Source organism: Fistularia commersonii, chromosome 14, assembly GCF_037954325.1.
Source record: "Fistularia commersonii isolate RoL2024-O1a breed Wild chromosome 14, RoL_Fcom_v1.0, whole genome shotgun sequence".
In the NCBI taxonomy this organism is placed as follows: Eukaryota; Metazoa; Chordata; class Actinopteri; order Syngnathiformes; family Fistulariidae; genus Fistularia; species Fistularia commersonii.
The window spans coordinates 15,330,184-15,349,116 of record NC_141297.1 but is presented as its reverse complement, the minus strand read 5'-3'; the positions used below and the strand labels follow the sequence as shown (position 1 = coordinate 15,349,116).

At 39.5% G+C, this 18,933-nt stretch overlaps 1 protein-coding gene and 1 non-coding gene across 2 annotated transcripts; both read left to right on the top strand.

The window, feature by feature from the left end:
• Positions 1 to 1,435: 1,435 nt before the first annotated feature.
• On the top strand, positions 1,436 to 17,389 carry LOC147227373 (phosphatidylinositol 4,5-bisphosphate 3-kinase catalytic subunit gamma isoform). The gene is made up of 12 exons (XM_086159244.1): positions 1,436 to 1,847; positions 3,556 to 4,751; positions 4,905 to 5,565; positions 6,236 to 6,301; positions 7,004 to 7,229; positions 9,122 to 9,216; positions 11,756 to 11,899; positions 12,005 to 12,095; positions 14,121 to 14,251; positions 14,747 to 14,858; positions 14,966 to 15,123; positions 16,246 to 17,389. The coding sequence occupies exons 1-12, from the start codon at positions 1,617 to 1,619 to the stop codon at positions 16,501 to 16,503; spliced, it is 3,369 nt and encodes a 1,122-aa protein (XP_086015370.1). The 5' UTR covers positions 1,436 to 1,616; the 3' UTR covers positions 16,504 to 17,389.
• trnai-aau (transfer RNA isoleucine (anticodon AAU)) lies at positions 1,937 to 2,010 on the top strand. Its single transcript has one exon. It is a non-coding gene; the product is annotated as a tRNA-Ile (tRNA).
• Positions 17,390 to 18,933: the final 1,544 nt, after the last annotated feature.

The window sequence follows — 18,933 nt, the reverse complement described above, 5'->3', positions numbered from 1 at the left end:
TTCTATTTTTAGATATATTTTTTTTTACATTCCTATTACTTTACATTCCTATTACACACTGTATATGCCAATCAAATGACGTTTACAATTATGTACTTCTACTCATTGTGCTTAAATACATGCAAATAGTCAAATTTTTATAACTGTGAACTTAACAACAGTGGTCTCTTGAACTTCACTGTTTTGTGTCCAAAAGCTCAGGACTCCTATGTGCTGTCTTGAACCTTGAAAGAGTGACCTCAAATATTGCACAAACAAATGTAAAGATGAATGCGACTTTGTATAAATGTGACTTCAGATCTGTACTTATCTGTGTCGACAAAAAATGGAAAACAACATTACTTGCTGGTGCCCATTATTGCTTCCTCTTTATATTTTGATAACAAAAGAGCAGAATGTGAAAAACATTAATCTGAGCACTATAACATTGAGATACTACCCAAAAGACTGGAAAATGGGAGAAGTTATCCGACAATGTGGTATAGTTTTTCATCTTACATTTCAAGACAGTGTTTTCTATTTCAAATATATAATTTAATTGATGTTCACAGTGTAGGTGTTGATTCTGTCAAGAGGCAGGGACTTTGCAAAACAAAGTAACCATAAATAAGCATAATCAATGGAATCAACAAAACTTTTCAATAACACAAAGCCTATAACTGTGAACAATGAAAATCAACAACTTAGTTTATCACAGTGAAATTATTTTGTTGAACCTTATTTATGGCAGCCATATCCTCACTACCCCACACTTTACTATTCAAATACAATGACATGGACTGATATCTAAATGCACAGGGTAAATGCTCTTAGATATTCCAACAAACAAAAGAAATGCTATCATGTAAAACAATATCTACTACACAGAAGACTGAAAACCACAGTACCTCTTTTTCTGACAATACCTCTACAAGATTAGTATAATAGCTCTGCTCTTCTTTGTGATTAAATAGAAAAATGGCACACTATGTTGTTGAACAAACACAACGATTACTTTTGATCAAAATATCTAATGTGGATCCTAAGGAGGAAATAAGTGAAGCTTTAGATAAAACAGAAAAGAAAGTGTCATGCGGCTGCACCCGCGGCTTGAACAGCAACGACATTTTTCATAAACAACACAAACAGGTTTGGTGCCTTTACAAGTCATCACTGCTGCCTTGTGACTTTTTGTGTACCAGACGAAAAGGCCTCTTTTGAATATGTCGTGCACTTTTATGAAAAGATCACCAATATTCATTGATAGATCAAAAAGGATAAAAGAAGGCTGAATATTTATTGACACTTTGCATCAGATGGCAGCGTAGACAGGGAACAACAATGACAATCTTTTCAGTATTCTGGTAAATACTGTTAATCTGCGTCAGTGGGAGAAGAATGAGGAAACTCTGAGGACAAACACACACTCTCTCTCTCTCTCTCTCTCTCTCACACACACACACACACACACACACACACACACACACACACACACACACTTCCATGCAGTCGAGTAGGTCGGTCAGGTCGACCCGTGCCCGAACCGTTACAGTTGTTATATTTCATTTAATAGAACATCACTGGAAGATTTACAAGTAACAACAAAAGCCCCAGCTGCTCCTCGGGAAGCATCTACCATGAATCCAGCGTCGCTTCCGGATCTGCGCGTCAGTCAACCGTCTGCAGACGCTCAGTCTCGGACTCCGAGCGGCTCTGACAACACTTTGAGGTTCATCTGTGATTTCCAATCTGTTCCTGGACCCCCGCAGAAGACAAATAATGGAGACTCTACGGACCGGGACAGTGTGTCCGTCATCGTTCCTGCGCAGTGCAGCGTCTATCAGCTGCGTCTGCGCATCTGCATGCAGGTAGGATTCTCACCTGGAGTCATAGATCCATAGGCAGGATATCAATTACTGGAAAAAAAATAAATTACAGAACTGTTTGCATTTGAAGAGGCCGATTAGCTCAGTTGGTTAGAGCGTGGTGCTAATAACGCCAAGGTCGCGGGTTCGATCCCCGTATGGGCCACATATTTTCACTAATTTCACTATTTCCTCAAAGTATGCTGACTGAAACCATTTATAAAACAATTATGATGAGACGTTTGCAGTGGTTGGATCCTGGGAAGGCATGGTCTCAACAGTTCCTTACTCATCTGTCTCATAATTGCCTTTTCTGTATGACTCAGATATATATTTGACATTTTTTTCAAATAAAATAAATATATCAATGAATCTACATGTTTCCTGGTCAAATCCAGTGCAGAAATTGGAGGTACGGCAGCGGCGAGCTGAGCCACACCTCTGAAAGCGCAGGCTAATATAACAAATAATATAAATAAAACAAAATGCGGAGAACTTTTACCACAAAACAAAGTAACAGAGCTTTCCGTGAAGACGGAAGGTGAATAGGATACTATCAGAGGTAAGGCCAAAAATAGTTTTCATTTTTTTTTTCCAAAAAGTAATATGAGACTAAAGAAAAAAAACTACAATTGAGAAGAGTAAGTGATTTATCTTCTTTTTTCTTCTTCTCTTCTTCTCTTCTTCTCTACAGCAACCTGTATTAAGATATATTAAAGCACCGCAATTCAAAGTTTTAAAAACAACTAAAAGATCAACTGAGGGTCATCATTCTGTTCGGTTATTGGTAATTACTTGATTATAATTTTTAAGGGAACATGGAGGTTGCTAAGCACATTTGCTCTGTTGTCTATTGAAAACCTTCTGGGCCAATTATGAACCTGTGTATGTGTTTACATTAAAGTGTGTGTATGTGTGGGTAAGAGGGATGAATGGTGATATGAAGCATGGCCAGTCGTCAGTATACATGCTGCCAATTGAATAGGGAATAAGATAACCTTTATGAGTTCCTGCTATCGTAAATCCTGGCTCTAAAGGAGTCAGTGCCTCACTCGCCATGAAACTCATTGCACGGCACTGCAAAATCTGAGAGGGAGAGAATCAATGCCCACTCCAATTAAAAAAGTACATCAGTGTGAGATAATACACACTGCTTCAGAATCAGTATTAAAATCAAGTTTATTACCCGCACACAAGGTATTTGGCTGCGGTTTACAATTACATATCGCACTTACATGGAAGTATACAATGGCTGGACAAAGAACATTAGAATACAAAATGCAAAGTGCAAAAAGGGTGATGACCCACATGAATAATGTAGTCAGTGAGGTAGTGCAAAGATGAGGTAATTAGATCAATAAAATAACATTGTGATGATCAGGTGTAGATGTTATTATTAGCGCGTGAATGACATGTAAGGTCAAAGCTGTTCCTGGTTCAGGTAGCGTTGGCGAACAGAGATCTGTATCTCCTACAAGAGGGGAGAAGGGAGAACAGGTAGTGTCCAGTTTGTGATGTTTAAAGTCTGGTTCTTAACTCTGGAAGTGTATCGATCCTCAATGGAGGGCATACTGCCAGAATGTTTCTCATTTTGACTAAAAAGTATATTTCTGAGGGTATTTTCCCTGGTATTTCCTTTCGTGAAGTTACATGTTGTGAATAAAATAAGCCGCAACTGTTCAATGCTAAGAAAGTCTTATTTGGTTTTCAGGTGCAGGAGCAGAATTTCCATCCCGACCCATTTGCCATCTTGAATCCAGAGAAATACACCTTGCTCTACATCCGGGGGGAAGACTGGTATGAGGCGTACGACGATTGTCAGATCATCAGGACTTTAGACATCCCGTGGTCATATGACGACACTGGTCGCCTATCGGCGCGCATCGTTGTCGCACCCCCAGTTGCAGCCGATTCAGAGGAAATGCGGAAGCAGCAGGAGTTTCTGGCTCACCTGATTGGATGTGACCTGGACAAATATGTGCCTGATAGACTTGGTGAACTCATATTCACCCGAAGGAAACTTGCGTTGCCAAGAAAGCAAGAGCTGCGAAAACGGGATAACAAGTTGTATTCGACGGAGTCTTGGATCACGCATGCTCCTGTTCCCCCTGACCTACAGAACCAGCTAAACAGAAAGCTCCCCATCACGTTACACTACATGAACCTGATCAGCTTCACTATAGAGGTCGATTTTATTGCTACTCCCAAAATTGTTCTTCAGATTTTTAAAACGGTGATGGCCGACCAGGAGTATGAAGTCGCTCCTGATGATTTCGCTTTAAAAGTCACAGGAAGGGAGGAGTTTTTTTCCGGTGACTTCTCTCTTAGCTCTTTCCAGTGGGTTCGTCAGTGCTTGAAGACCAACCAAGACCTCCACCTGTCTGTGGTGCCTTTGTCACAGCTGCTGGAGGACACTGTCAACTTTGTGGAATGGCCCCTTGTTGATGGTTTCAGTGGTCACCTCAGTTCCCATGAAGACCTTAGTCTTGAGGGGAAGGATTTGGAGGATATCTTCATGATATCTTTGTGGGACTGCAAAAGAAAACTCAGGCTCAAACTCCTGGGCATTGACATCCCAAATCTCCCAAGCAAATGCCCTCAGTCTGTTTTTGTCGAGGCCTCCATCCTGTATGGCAATAAGGTTCTTTCATCAGTATCTTCTACACCAAAGGCCTTCGCAGATGAAGTACTGTGGAATGAGTGGCTCAGCTTTGATTTGCTCCTCAGCAACCTCCCCCGTGGTGCCAAGCTGGGCTTCACGATTAATGCCACTGGTAGCGACAATACCCCCGTACCTAAGGATCCAAAGTCTACCCCAAGCAAATCTTCAGTCTATAAGACACCGGAACCACAGAAAGGAAAGGGAGGAGTCCTCTACTTTGTCAATCTCCTCCTCATCGATCACAGGTCAGGTCTTTTTTTTTCAGATGATCATATTCATATGGTACCTAATCTGCGTACCTGCATTCAGTGGGATGGGTCAACTGCAAAGTAGATATTTTTAAACAGCGGATTTGCTCCAACATATACAAAAATGAATGTTTATGCTTGTCTCCGCAGGTCTGTTCTTAGCCAGGGCCCTTACACTCTGCATATGTGGTCCTACCCCAACCCTGATCAGGAGGAGGAAGCCATCACCTATCTAGCTGACAAGTTGTCCTCTGCTACTAACCCAGATGTGGCTGACTCCATGGCTATCAGCTTCCTGCTTGATCGCTACAGCTTTCCCGTGGTCCTTCCGAACCGCCTGAGCTCTGAGGCCACCGACAATGCCAGCATTGGCATGTCTCAGGCCAAACCTCCAGCTTCTCCTCACATGCCCTCCACCACCTCCCTTCTATCTTCCTCCCCCCATGCTGATTCTTCCAATCTGCATCTCCAATCTCTGGAGGAAGAGTTTACTGAATCAGTGACCCTCATATCTCCATCTTCATTTTCTGGCACAGACAAGACCTGCCTCAAAAGATTCCGCGAGGAGAGTGTCCTCTATTCCTTCAACCTTCCCCACTACCTTCGCAGAGTGGACTGGCTGAACAATGTAATGGTCAGGGATGTCTACTGGCTCCTGGAAAATATGGATCCTGCAGAGCTGGATATTACAGTGGCCTTGGAGTTGCTGAGCATGGACTATCCTGATGAGATAGTGAGGAGACTAGCAGTCCAGAGACTGGAAAGCCTGTCCAATGATGATGTACTGATGTATTTGCTGCAGCTTGTGCAGGTATGTGTCTGTAAAAAGCTGTAACAACACACTGATGCAGGCGCACGAGCATATCTGACGCTTCTGTTTAGAGGGAATTTTCGAGCATGAAATATTTCTGACTAAGATCAGAATCAGAATCAGAATAATTTTATTTGCCAATTTTGAAAGAACAAGAGATTTGTTTCTGGGTTGGCATTAGTCACTTTACAGGGAAGGGACGAACTAAGGTAAGAAAATAAATAAAACAAAATACAAGTAAGAAGGAAAAAATAGCTAGTACACATAAAAACAAAGATATATATACAGGTGGATGGAAGATGGAATGAAATATTCAATAAAACAGTATACAATTAATTATAATTTGTGCTTTGGGCTTGGTGGCGATGGCCTCGAATGGCGCTACATTTTTTCTTCAATTTATGCGATAAGATTCAATGTCAGGGTGGCTGGAGCTTATGGTGATATTGACTGATATGGATTCAAAAATATATATTCAAACTCTTTCACAACTTTGATTGTATTACAATACTTCATCCTGAGAAGGAGATACACCTTGTACAGTTAGCACTGACAGATTCATGTGTTCATATTTCATATTCATTTTGAGCTTCAGAATTTAAAATCTTACGTCATTTACATAGTTATCTTTTTTGTCTCAAGGATTTCTCAATTCTGTTTTATCACACAGACCCTCAAGGTGGAACCGTACCACGACAGTTTCCTCGCCCGGTACCTCATCCAAAGAGCTCTGCGTGTGAGTCATGGGGCTCCTTCATGAAAATAGTTGAAATAACATTTTTTTTTTACTTTTTAATGATGAGTGATTCCACCTGAGTGTTATATGAGTGCATCTTTTTTAATTCTATGCCTCATACTCACATCTTTTTCTATATCTCATACCTCTTTACTTTCCCCTCATTATATACTGTGGATCAGGGGTCATTCAGCCACCACAACATCATGGTTTCATGAAAAGATGTAATGGAGGTATAGGCAAGATGTGTGTGTGTGTGTGTGTGTGTGTTTGTGCATGCTTCCCCGCATGCGTGAGTGTGTGTGTGTGTCTGGTTGTGGGCTATCAGACACACTCAATTGCTTATTAATGCCAACCAGCAATAATAAATAAAGCCTTTGCATTAGTATTAATACAGCAGTCCCTCATGATCCCAGATGACTGATAGAACTTGGATGCTACGCATTCATTGATCAGAGATATTAGTGTCACGGTGAACAGTTCTGAAAAAAAAAACAATTGCAATTGTTTGAAATAAAATTTTAGGTACAATATGTAAGGAAATACTTTCTGAGTAAGAGCTTGTCTGTTATATATGGTCTAAAGATTTAAGTGATATAGTAACTGCAGTTACATTATTAAAGCTGCTTTGAAGCTTTCATCTGCTCTGGCTCCTCCACTCACTTACTCACTCACAGGACTTTTCTGTTCTTCCAACTGCAGAGCAAAAGAATCGGCCACTTCTTCTTCTGGTACCTCCGTAGTGAGGTTGCGGGGTCTCCTTACTTCCGTCAGCGCATGGCAGTGATTCTGGAGGCTTACCTCCTGGGATGTGGGCAGGCCATGCTTGACAGCTTCAGGCTGCAGGTCCAGGCGGTGGAGGCTCTCCAGGAGGTCGCTATCATGATTAAGAAACTATACCCCGACAAAACTGACCTTCCTCCCACAGGTAGGACCTGCCCTTCAGAAGCTGCGGCTACAAATTAGGAGATTTGTCACTTGTATAGTTCAGTTATCTTTCTTCAGCAACGATTGGTGAAATGTATCATTGAGTCATGAAATAGTCACGAAATATTTCATTTTATTTCTGCTGAGGGAACAGCTCTACATTTGGAGCTTCCTGCTCAAGCAGAATTATGTCGTTTTTCTGAGCTGCCGTGCTGGAAATACCTTTTTCTTATTCGATAGTGAATTACTGATTGAAAGCTAGAGACAGAATTATTCTCTTTGACACAGTAACCTTACAGAACAACAGCAGTCAAGGCAGTCATTTTTCATATTTCCTGTCAACCAGATTTGAAAGAATGGTATAAAAATAAACTCTTAAGTGTCTTTGAAAGCATACAGACAGCATAATAAAGGACTTTGTTTTTCAGGAAATAGCTATGGTTATAACTCAGACATGAAATTTTATACCCCAATCTGTTTCATTCTCCAAGTTCTAGAAACAGGAGAATCCAAACGCAGGCTTTTGCCCAGTTCATTTTTTTTTTCAGAGGATCAACAACCTTGATCACATTGTAAAAGGCAAAATAATGGAGATAATTTCTTGTGGACATAACATTATAAATAAGAGATTTGTTTAATTCAAGTGTTAATATCATGGATAATTTTTGCACTTAATACAATGGTAATAGCAGTCCTATTAGGTTTCAAACCAAACCTAATTGAAAGAGGCCAGAATCCCAATCATCAGGTCTCTTAAACATGAAAATATTGCTCATACTAAAGATTTTAACAAGTCGTTCTGCAACGTTTTGCATCCGTTGCAGTGATTGATGCAGTTCAGGTAGTCATTGAAGAAAGGTAAACGACTGTTCATCAAAATATGCCACCTGGACTTTACAAAATCCAGTGTATCAAGAATAGTGTTCTTTTCAATACAGCATGTTAGACGTCATATATTTCCCCCGTTATTGTGGAAAGATGTCATGTGAGTGTTTTTCCATCCTCTGCTTGTGAAGGGTCAGCCTTAACACAATGGCTCCGACAAAGATAAGCCATTATACTCAGAGAGATACATATGGTGAGGAAATAATGCAGCTAAGATAAATAAAGCTGAGAAGAAGCTGAGAAAAAATGATTTTCAGAGAACACTCAAAGGGACACAATCAAAGTACTATAACAAGCAGCAGTGGATAAACTCTTGAACAGCAAAACCTATAAAATAATGTTTAAAACAAGAAAACAGTGAGTATATAAATAATTAGTATCCGGGAAAACACAGAGGGAACATGTTTGAACATGACTGGTTAATGTTTATGATTAAGGTTTGGGTTCAAACATGGCATCATCAAGGTGTTAATGTTTAGTTATCATATGGTTGTGTTTCCACTTACCACATTTTAAGTCAAGCACCTGCTATAAATGTTTACTAAGTATGCACATTAAAAAAATTAATCTACAAGCTCAGGAAAGACTTCTTTTGTTCCATTTTTTTTTGTTTGTTTAGCTCTTGTCACTGTTTACCCACTTGGTTTGATTCTTGTTAAAAGCCTGCAGCTCAGCTAAAGACTAATGGCAGAAGCACATCATGTCTGCTCTCCTCTAATGAATAACATTTAATGATGCATTAAGCGATATTTTTTAACATCTCATGTTCGTGTCTTCGTGCTAGTCCTGATCAGGTGACTGTACTTTTGTGAGTGAAAGCAGGTGTGTGAAGTTAGCCGTTAGTTAGTGTGAGAAGCCGAAGGGAAATGAGTCCAGGTGCGTGTGCACATTCGTGTTCGTGTGGCGTGCGACACATGCTAGTTGTGTTGCCCCACAAGTCTTTTTGAAAGGATATCCACCATCACTTCACATTGTAGCCTTACAGTCCTGTGTTGCTCTTAACTTCAGCTCCACTCAAGCTCCAGGAGCTCCTACAGAACAGCAATCTGCCGAATGAATTCCTCCTGCCATACAACCCACGCATCAAGGCTGGAAGGGTCCTGGTAAGCCCTGTAAAAGATACTTCTTCTTCTTTTCCCTTCAGGGGTCACCACAGCGAATCAACCTTCTCCATCTAACCCAATTCTCTGTATCTTCCTCTCTCACACCAACTACCTTCATATCTTCTCTCACTGCGTCCATAAATCTTCTCTTTGGTCTTCCTCGAGACCTCCTGCCTGGCAGCTCCAATTCCAGCATCCGTCTACCAATATATTCACTATCCCTCCTCTGTACATGACTGAACTATCTCAGCCTGGCTTCTCTGACTGTCTCTCCCTAAACATCCAACATGGGCTGTTCCTCTGATAGATTCTGATCCTATCCAACCTTGTGACTCCCAAAGTGTCTATTCAAGATGTAGTCAACCTGCGTGCTCCCACCTCAGCTCTTACAAGTTACCTTATGTTTCTGTATTTTCCGAAAAAAAAAATTGTTCACTACAGCTATTTCCATCCTTTCTGCAAAGTCTACCACCATCTTTGTCTTCGCGTTCCCATCCTGTATACCAAATCTACCCATCACTTCTTCATTTCCTGCACCCACATGTCCATTGAAGTCTGCACCAATTACCACTCTCTTATCTCTAGGTATATTCTGCATCACTTCCTCCAAACTCATTCCAGAATGTCTTCTCCAACTCACATCCCACCTGCGGACATAGCCACTAACAACATTGAGCATCACACCTTCAATTTACCGTATTTTCCGCACTGTAAGGCGCATCGGATTATAAGGCGCACCTTCAATCAATGGCCTGTTTTAAAATAGTATTCATATATAAGGTGCACCGCATTGTAAGGGGCATAGAATAGAAACTACTGTTGTGGCTGGGATTGCATTATGCATCCACTGGATGAACCTTGGCTAAAGAGAATGTCAACAAAACAGTCAGATAAGTCAGTCAAACTTCATTAATAGAATACAAACCAACGTTCTGACAACTCTGTTCACTCCCAAAACAACGTCGTGCATTCACAAAAAGTTACCGTACGTATCGGTAGCTCTTACCGGTATTTGAGCCGCCTTTGTCGAAAACAATGTTTTTCCTACTCCATTTGCCACAGTTCAAAGCTTTTCATAAAACGAAAGCACCAAGAAGGACCTCCTCTAAATTCATTGATGTTCATGTCGCTTGCTAGCGTTGTTCCCTTCATTCGAATAGTGAATGTAGAGACGCTTCTTCTCGCTGCTCTCTGTTCAACCACCCACTGTTCGAGTTTATCCTCAAACCGTGGCCATCTCATTTTGTTTCCTCAGAAACTCTGTTAAGTCTTCTTTACTTGGCACAGGTCATCTGGTTGCTTCCTCCACTTCTGTACCATTGATTCATTAATGTTGAATTCTCGCTCTATTTCCGTGTTCTACTGAGTGACTGATCGCCTTAAGTTTGAGCTCTGCGTAAGCATGTCTCTTGAAAGGTGGCATTTTGGGGTCTTTATACACACACACAAGTAGTGTGGGACTGGAATTCCCCTTTACCGTTTCTTACCGCTGCAACTTCGACGATGCCCCGACTACGGTAGCTATATTAACCCAATATTGATCCATATAGAAGGTTATATCAGATTATAAAACTGTTGTTTTTGAGAAAATTAAAGGCTTTTAGGTGCACCTCATAGTGCGGAAAATACGGTAATCAAATGGGGGCCGCCGTGGCCCAGGAGGAGCAATCGTCTTTGGAACCGAACATTCCTAGTTCGATTTCTGGCTCCTCCTAGTGGGTCAAAGTGTTGTTGAGCAAGACACTGAACCCCTGGTGCTGGTGGATTGCATGCCGAAAACTCATGGTTCATCCATGATGGGTTTATCGCAGAGAACGAATTTCCCCCCAGAGATTAATAAAGGATAAATTATTATGAATAAACACAAGAACTTTCTGTAACTTCATGCTGTCATGTCAGACTTTAAGTTACAAGGGTACATCAAGAAACACAACATAGCTGATAGTAGTGTGCTCAGCACAGATCACATAACCCACCATACTGAAATTTCAAGGCAGTGCATTGTATTGTCACAGTCTCCTGATCCTGTAAATTACACTTTTGTGCTGTTTTTTCCCCCTTTCTCACCCCGGTACACCTGCTCTTACTCACCCGAATACTCTTACCATAACCTACTTAAGCCTTAAGCCTTAAAACCACCTGGTTGCCAGGGCAGCAGCATTGCTCAGCATTGCTCAGCCAACCAATTATTAGGAAAACAGGACAACAGCCGAGGCCCAATCAACGAGCCACCCACTTCATTCACAGCCTCAACTCTGGTTTGGCAAATAGCACCCCTTATTACATTGGGGTTAGCGCTTCACTCTGGTGATTACATGCACATTAAAACAAAGAAACTGCTAAGGCTTACATGGAAGATCATTAAAGTGACATTCATTTGACTTCTGCAATCAAAAACAATGAGTGTGGAACGCATGCAGATCTGACTCTGATTTGCCATTTTTTCTTATTAATCAACCGTTCTGTTTTGCAGGGTTGATTTATCAATCCATGGCACATTTTGATAAATGCGTTAAGTAACACAAGTATCTGTATCTAGTTGGAGAAATGCAAAGTCATGGCATCAAAAAAGAAGCCTCTTTGGCTTGAGTTCTGTCCCATGTCTTCGCCGATACCTGTAACACCTGTCGGAATCATCTTCAAGCTGGGCGACGACCTCAGACAGGACATGTTGGTGATTCAAGTGAGATATATGAATTTGTATCGCATTTTTTTTTTCTTATCCCCTGTATCCTCATCCTATTTACGGTGGGGAGTACATGAACCTCTGACACCGTCCTTTTTTTAGACTTTGGGAGTGATGGATTCAATCTGGCAGGAGAAATCCCTGGACCTGAACCTTGTGCCATATGGCTGTATCTCAACCGGACACAACATGGGTAATATTTCAACCAGTCAAACAAGAGCTGTATGCTCTTTTGGTGGTTTCACGTGTTCTTGGTGCTCAGCATGGTGCTCAGCTTTCATCCCTCTGCTGTACTTTATTTTGTTAGTGTTTTTTCTAAATGTAATTCTAGATTTGAAGATTATGGTGGTCTTGTAACATTAAAATAAAACGTGTTTGATTTCTTGTCGCTCAAAATATGTGCCAAAACCACCTAGGTGCGACACCTACTGACAATGCCATTTATTGAGGTTTTGCAACCCTGATTTGCATATTCTGTGTGCTGAGGTTCAGGAGCAAGAATCACATTAACTAGGTTAAATCCATATTTTGATTGGCTATTTAGTTTGCAAATACATATTTTGCAGCATTCAATGAAGAGCTTCTATGAATCCTTTTTTTCATTTCATTCATAGATAGCTGACTACAACCCCCCAGTACACGCGATAAAACAACACATGGGCACAGATGCCATTTTTGGTTTGTTGAAGGGGAAAATTTATGTTTTGCCTTTCCATTGATATGAACATGAACTCAGTCATGCTCAAGAACAGAATAAAAGGTTCACTAATGTTTAGTGCCACTGTTATTTTTCTGGTCAAATAAAAGAAAAAAAATCAAAACAATGACTAATTGGAATTACTACATATACCCCTTCCCATTTCCTTTAATTTGGGAGGGTTTCTTTGTCAGCACTCTTACCTAGATAGTAGAAGTAATAATGGTCCTGCAGCTCATCCTGATGCTATAATTTCTAATTTGCTTGAGTGCTCTCCTTACATCTGCTTCTAAGAGGGAGTTTTTCTTTTTGTATTTAGTGAGATTGCCGACATGGTAGTGTCGTGGTGAGCGCTTCCATGGATCCACTTTTGATTCCCATATGCGGCCCTTCTGTGTGATGTTTACCTGTTCCCCCTGTGTCTGCATGGGTTTTGTCCGGGTTCTCTGGTTTCCTCCCACGATACAAAAACATACAGGAAATGGATATATTATAAATGATAATATATTGGAAAATTTGCCCAGATGTGTGAATGACAGAGTGAATGGTTATTTGTCTATATGCGGCCCTGCAATCCACTGGTGACCCATCCAGGGTGTACCAAGACTCTTGCCCCATGACAGCTGAGATAGGCTCCAGCATCCACATGATCAGAGGGATAAGCAAAGATAAACAAAGGGCTAATTTTTCTAGTTTAAGAAAGCGCATGTCATCATATTTACTGTGCCAATCCCTTTAAAGTCTTTATGAGGTGACTCAAATCAGGGGCCCAGTCATCATTGTTCTGATCTTTCTCCGTTTTTGCATTATTAACTCAATATAAGACAGCAGAGGGGGTTGTATGACCACTCTTCCAAATACAACGCTGTCATTCTGTCTGGGGCTATACACACTCCTACACCTACATTCCTTCAAAATTCTAAATCTGCATAACTCTGTTTTGATTTTCCTTAAACTCTTGCTGTCCCAGTCTTTCGGATACAGATTTCCTTCATATCAAAAAGAACTTATCCCACTGACTCAGCGTCAGTGCTGCAGACATGACTTTTCTCTTTCCTCAGTCCTCACATTGTCGCCAGCTCAAATCTTGTGTCTCATTATGAAAATTAGGTTTCCACAGACACATCCTCTTTGCTTGAGACTGGAAATGACATCATTTGTGTTTATTCAGCCATCAAGAAATATAGAAAAATGAAAAAGCAATCATGTGTTCATTAACCACATCTTGAAGGTCCTGTTTGAGAGTAAATTGTGTTCAATGGATCTGTTTTTACCTTTGGTTCTTTGGTCAGTGCTCACTGCATGTAGATCTGTTTACACAAAACTGTATACACTTTGGGAACATTTTGGGAAAGCCAGTCCTTGTCAATTATAACATGATGCTTTTGTTTTTTTTCCATTCAGCATCACCTCCTATACCACTCCTGGTTGCCCTGTTTCTTAGTTTCATTGTTTCCAACAAAAGTGATTGATACAGTTGAAATACTCAGAAAATAATTAAAACCCATGTCTGATTGACAGGAATGATTGAGATTGTACGAAATGCTGTGACCATTGCTGCTGTCCAGAGAAACCATGGGGGATCGAATGCAGCCTTCAGAAATGACGCTCTGTTTGAGTGGCTCAAGTCCAAATGTCCACTCCAGGAAATTGTAAGTGATGAACACACAAAGATTTGAATACCAGTGTCTGGAGGAGTTCATCAAAGAAAAAAAGCAAAAAAAAAAAAAAAAAAAAAAAAAAAAAAAAAGACAGAGAAAATCAACAAGAAATAAAGTTCAACAGTAAGCTGTATACCTTTCAAAAATGCATCAAAATGTTAGAGCAAATGTAGTTTCAGGTAAATGAAAGTAAAGGAAAATACAGGACGAGGAACATTTGTATGATTAATCAAGTTTTCTTACATGGGCATCTGTGTTAAAACATAATTATAAAGCAAATACTGCCATGCTAGATTTGTGACTGAATAACGGGGTTAAATTCATTCTGACAAAGGTTTGTAATGCGTTATTTAAACATGTTAAGTATTTAAGCACAAGTGGAACTTACTTTCACATACCTTCACTAGCTTTGCTTAACTTTCTGTGCATATAAATATTCGCATATTGATTTAAAGTGTGTGTGTGTGTGTATGCCGGCAACTGCAGCACTTCATGACTGTGGAGCGGTTTGTGAAGTCCTGTGCCGGTTACTGTGTGGCAACGTATGTACTGGGAATTGGCGATCGTCACAATGACAATATCATGATCACGGACCAAGGTAAAAAGTCTTAACTCATTTTGTCACGGACTTGTTTTTTTTTAATCTGTGGATGATTTTATTTTTGACTGGAGTTAACAGTCTGCTTTTTTATCCAATTTTCTCAGGGAACTTGTTTCACATTGACTTTGGTCACATCCTGGGCAACAGAAAGCGCTTCCTTGGCATGAACAGGGAGCGTGTGCCCTTTGTCCTCACACCTGACTTCCTTTATGTCATGGGAGGGGTCAAAGGTAACAAAAGCCTCTACTTTCAGCGTTTCAAGGTAATTACACCTGGGAATGTGTTAATCTGTCCGTAAAAGCCAACTGATTAAATAAGAATGCAAACTTATAAGGAGAAAGCGCACAACACCTAATCTATTCTCAAACACAATGAACTGCATGTTTGCTGGATATACTAATTCATAATGTTATATAGATAAGGATAAAGTCCCCTGTTACTGTTTTTAAGAATTATCTTTTAACAATTGGTTTTGTTTCAATACCAATTTAAACAGTTCCTTTGGTAGATTTCCAAAGTTTGTTAAACTAAAAAAAAACTGGAAGATACTGAAAAAAAAACTACATTCAAGCAAAACAAAACAACGCATGCACTCTCACTCTGTGTGTGTGTGTGTGTGTGTGTGTCTACCAATCACTGGCTATTTTCAAAATTTTCTAACAATGTAACAAATACAAGTCAATGATTTCTTGTTTCAAATATCACAGTTACAAATGCATTAAATTTGCACATTTCAAGTGTAAATTGAAACGTTAGTTTTTTTTCAAGAGCAAAAGAACATTTTATTTTCTCATCACACTTATTCTTAAAATTTATTCTGACAGGTTACTCTCTCATTTCCGTCCACTTTTGTGATCCCCAGCTTTAAATGTCCCAATTAACTGTGGACAGAGACCATCAGTAACTTCTCTCAGATGTAGCTAAGAGATGCGTGTGTGGGCATCACCTGTCTGCCTTGTGTAAGGTTATTCACTGGATTAAAAGCATTATTTTTGTATTTTCATATAGGATATGAAGGTAGTTGGTGTGAGAGAGGAGGATACAGAGATTAGGGTTAGATGGCAAAAGGTTGATTCACTGATGGGAAAAACCAAAATGAGAAGAAGAAGAAGATTTTTAATATTTTGATATCTGAGTGTTCCACCCCAGAGACGTTTTTTAGTATTGTAATTGTGATCTATGCAAACTCTGTATCCCCTTTCATTGATTCCTCGGGGTACCTCAAGTCAAACATTTGTCCATTGTCATTTGTTGTTGAATTAATATTTACATCAAACTTGATTTACATTGATTGGTGACAAGAGGTAATTAATGAGCAAAACAAGCAAAACAACATATCTACCTGTGTTTATGTTAATTGTTTCCTATACCTCCATTCTCTCAGGACACTTGCGTCCAGGCCTACCTCTCCCTGCGCTGCCACTCTCGCCTTGTGGTCACGCTCTTCTCACTCATGCTCCTCACTGGCATTCCAGAGTTGAGCGCGGCCGAGGACATGTGCTACCTGCGGGAGGCACTCCAGGAGGAGAAGAGCGAAGCTGGAGCGAAAGACCATTTCCTCCAGCAAATTGATCTCTGTGAGCAGGGAGGCTGGACTGTGCAGGCTAACTGGTGGGTCCACATGGTGGCAGGCATCAAGTAGACAACCAAGGATCTGATCTGGAACAGTCTTCTAATGTTCAAATTACTTAAAAACAAATAGATCAAAATCATGTGTGTGCGTGTCTGTGTGTGTGTGTGTAGATATTTGTTAAATATTAGCAAATACAGTCAAAGGATAGCTCAGCAGTTTCCCAAATATCAAGATAAAGAACCATCTTATATGTGTGTAAATGGATCATATATTTGTTTCTCAAAATAATTCATTAGTTTGAAGATCTAGGTAATCAAAACACATATTTCATGGTTAGTATCACTCCTACTATGTTGATTTCATACCTAAGATGATCATCATTTTTTTAAATAGGTCTTCTTTACTTGTAACACTGAGTAGCTGAGAAATGAACATCCAGTCCATCATTATTTGAACAAACCTTTAGACTTCCAATAATTTATTTTAGTGGACATTACACATCAACAACTCTCTTATACCTGTTTTTTAAGCTGTAATTTTTCTGATTAAATTCATCAGAACTAATTATGTCTTTTGCGATAAAACACCAGAAGCATCAGAGACATTGTTCATTTATTGGATCATGAACCAAAACTTGAATCCTAGAATAACATGCTTATTTAATTCTAGCAGAATGTTACTATGACCAGTAACGATACACTCTACGTTTATATACACTACAAAATGGATTTTCGGCAATAACATTACATAAAGAGGCTCAGAGCCTGCAAACAGGTCGCACTAATTGCATCATATGATGTATTGTTGATTGTTTAATATTGAAGTTTCTATTGGATTATATTATGTAGGCAACATATTGTTTCTCAGCTTGGCAGGTTTGATGGTGTTTTGAATAAATTATCACTTTAAACTGTACCATTGGTATAACAACATGATCAGAGCAAAACAAAGCTTAATTGCAAAGAGTTTTTAATAAAAACTTGATTCATCAACCATTTCAGAGAATGTAAATATGTGCGTGTGTGTCATTTAACACCTCATAATGTTATTGAGGCTTTAAAAAAGAAAAATCGGCAGAAAGTTAAAGTTACAGTGAGCACTCATACTCCTACCGAAGCATACAGGAATCAAGGGATGAACAGGCCAAAAACATACATGGAAGTTAATTTTGAGCCTGATATTCCGTAAATCTGGAGCCTCAACCGCTAATTCAAAACGGAAAACATCTTTTGAATTATGTCTACAGTCCAAAGATGTAAAATATATCAGCATGGATTGGTCCTCCATTCAGGAGGATGATGATGGTCTCCCAAGTCATCTGGATGGTAGCTTTGGAGTGATATCATACCCTGTGATCCCTGGTGACACAAAGAATAATTATCGATCAGAGTGAAACGACGTGAAACAGCCATCATGGATTTAAAAAGCTAAGTCTCCAATATCAAGAGTTTTACATACCACAGCTCATCACGGCCAAATACCAGGCCCTCAACTATGATGTTTACATAGGTAAACAGAATTCATACGTTATCATAAACAGAATTTTCATTTACTGATATACAATAAATGAAAGGTCTCTCTATATAGATACACACACGTCATACACGTGTATCTATTGTGTGTAAATATGTTTGTATACATACATATGTACGGTATAAATATATATGTATAGATGGATTCATAAGTACATACGGTACCAATTTTTTTTATGTGCACGTATTTCTATGTGTATGTATTTATGCATGCATGTTATACACGCATATATATGCATATATATACATACACACACACTGTATGCCAAGTAAAAGCAGTATGCTAACTAACAGCAGTCATCAAAACCTATGGAATTATTTTGGCTAGATACTTTTGATTGATAATGAATTTTGTATTCTTTAAAACAATTTTGATGTTCTCATTCATTATGTATACTTGTGCTTCATTCACATTTGAACTCTATTTCTTTCTATTCTTCCCAGTAGATAGTACACTGAGGCATAAAAGGGCTTTTACTAAGTATACAATGTGTGCGTGTGTGTGTGTGTGTGTGTGTGTGTGTGTGTGTGTGTGTGTGTGTGTGTGTGGAACGGGACGGGGTCACGTTTGCTTGGATTTATGTTAATTTGATGGTGCTGATGGATGTGGGGTGTGTCATATATCACGGACATCTGACGTCATAAACATCCAGGTCACTCCTCACCTCTGATAGCAGCAAAACTATTTTAAAGTGAAATATATTTGAACCAATTCATTTGTTGTACTTGTGAATATTTTGACAAATGACAGATCTTGGATATTTGCTAACTCCCCTAAACTCTACGGAATATCTTATCTTGTAATTTAGTCATCTGTCAGCTGGAACCCCTTACATAACAAACCAATAAACCATACATAGAATAAAATATTGATCTATAATTTTTCAGAATGAACACAGTTCCGGCAAGAAATGCTAATAATAAGTCACACGAGTGTAATGTTGTTTGTTCTAAAAAAGACAAGACC

Excerpts from the sequence above, each read along its gene's own strand:
- LOC147227373 (XM_086159244.1), top strand. The coding sequence starts at position 1,617 with ATGAATCCAGCGTCGCTTCCGGATCTGCGCGTCAGTCAACCGTCTGCA. Across the intron at positions 4,752-4,904 it reads CTCCTCCTCATCGATCACAG|GTCTGTTCTTAGCCAGGGCC; the intron begins GTCAGGTCTTTT and ends TTGTCTCCGCAG. Across the intron at positions 5,566-6,235 it reads ATTTGCTGCAGCTTGTGCAG|ACCCTCAAGGTGGAACCGTA; the intron begins GTATGTGTCTGT and ends TTTATCACACAG.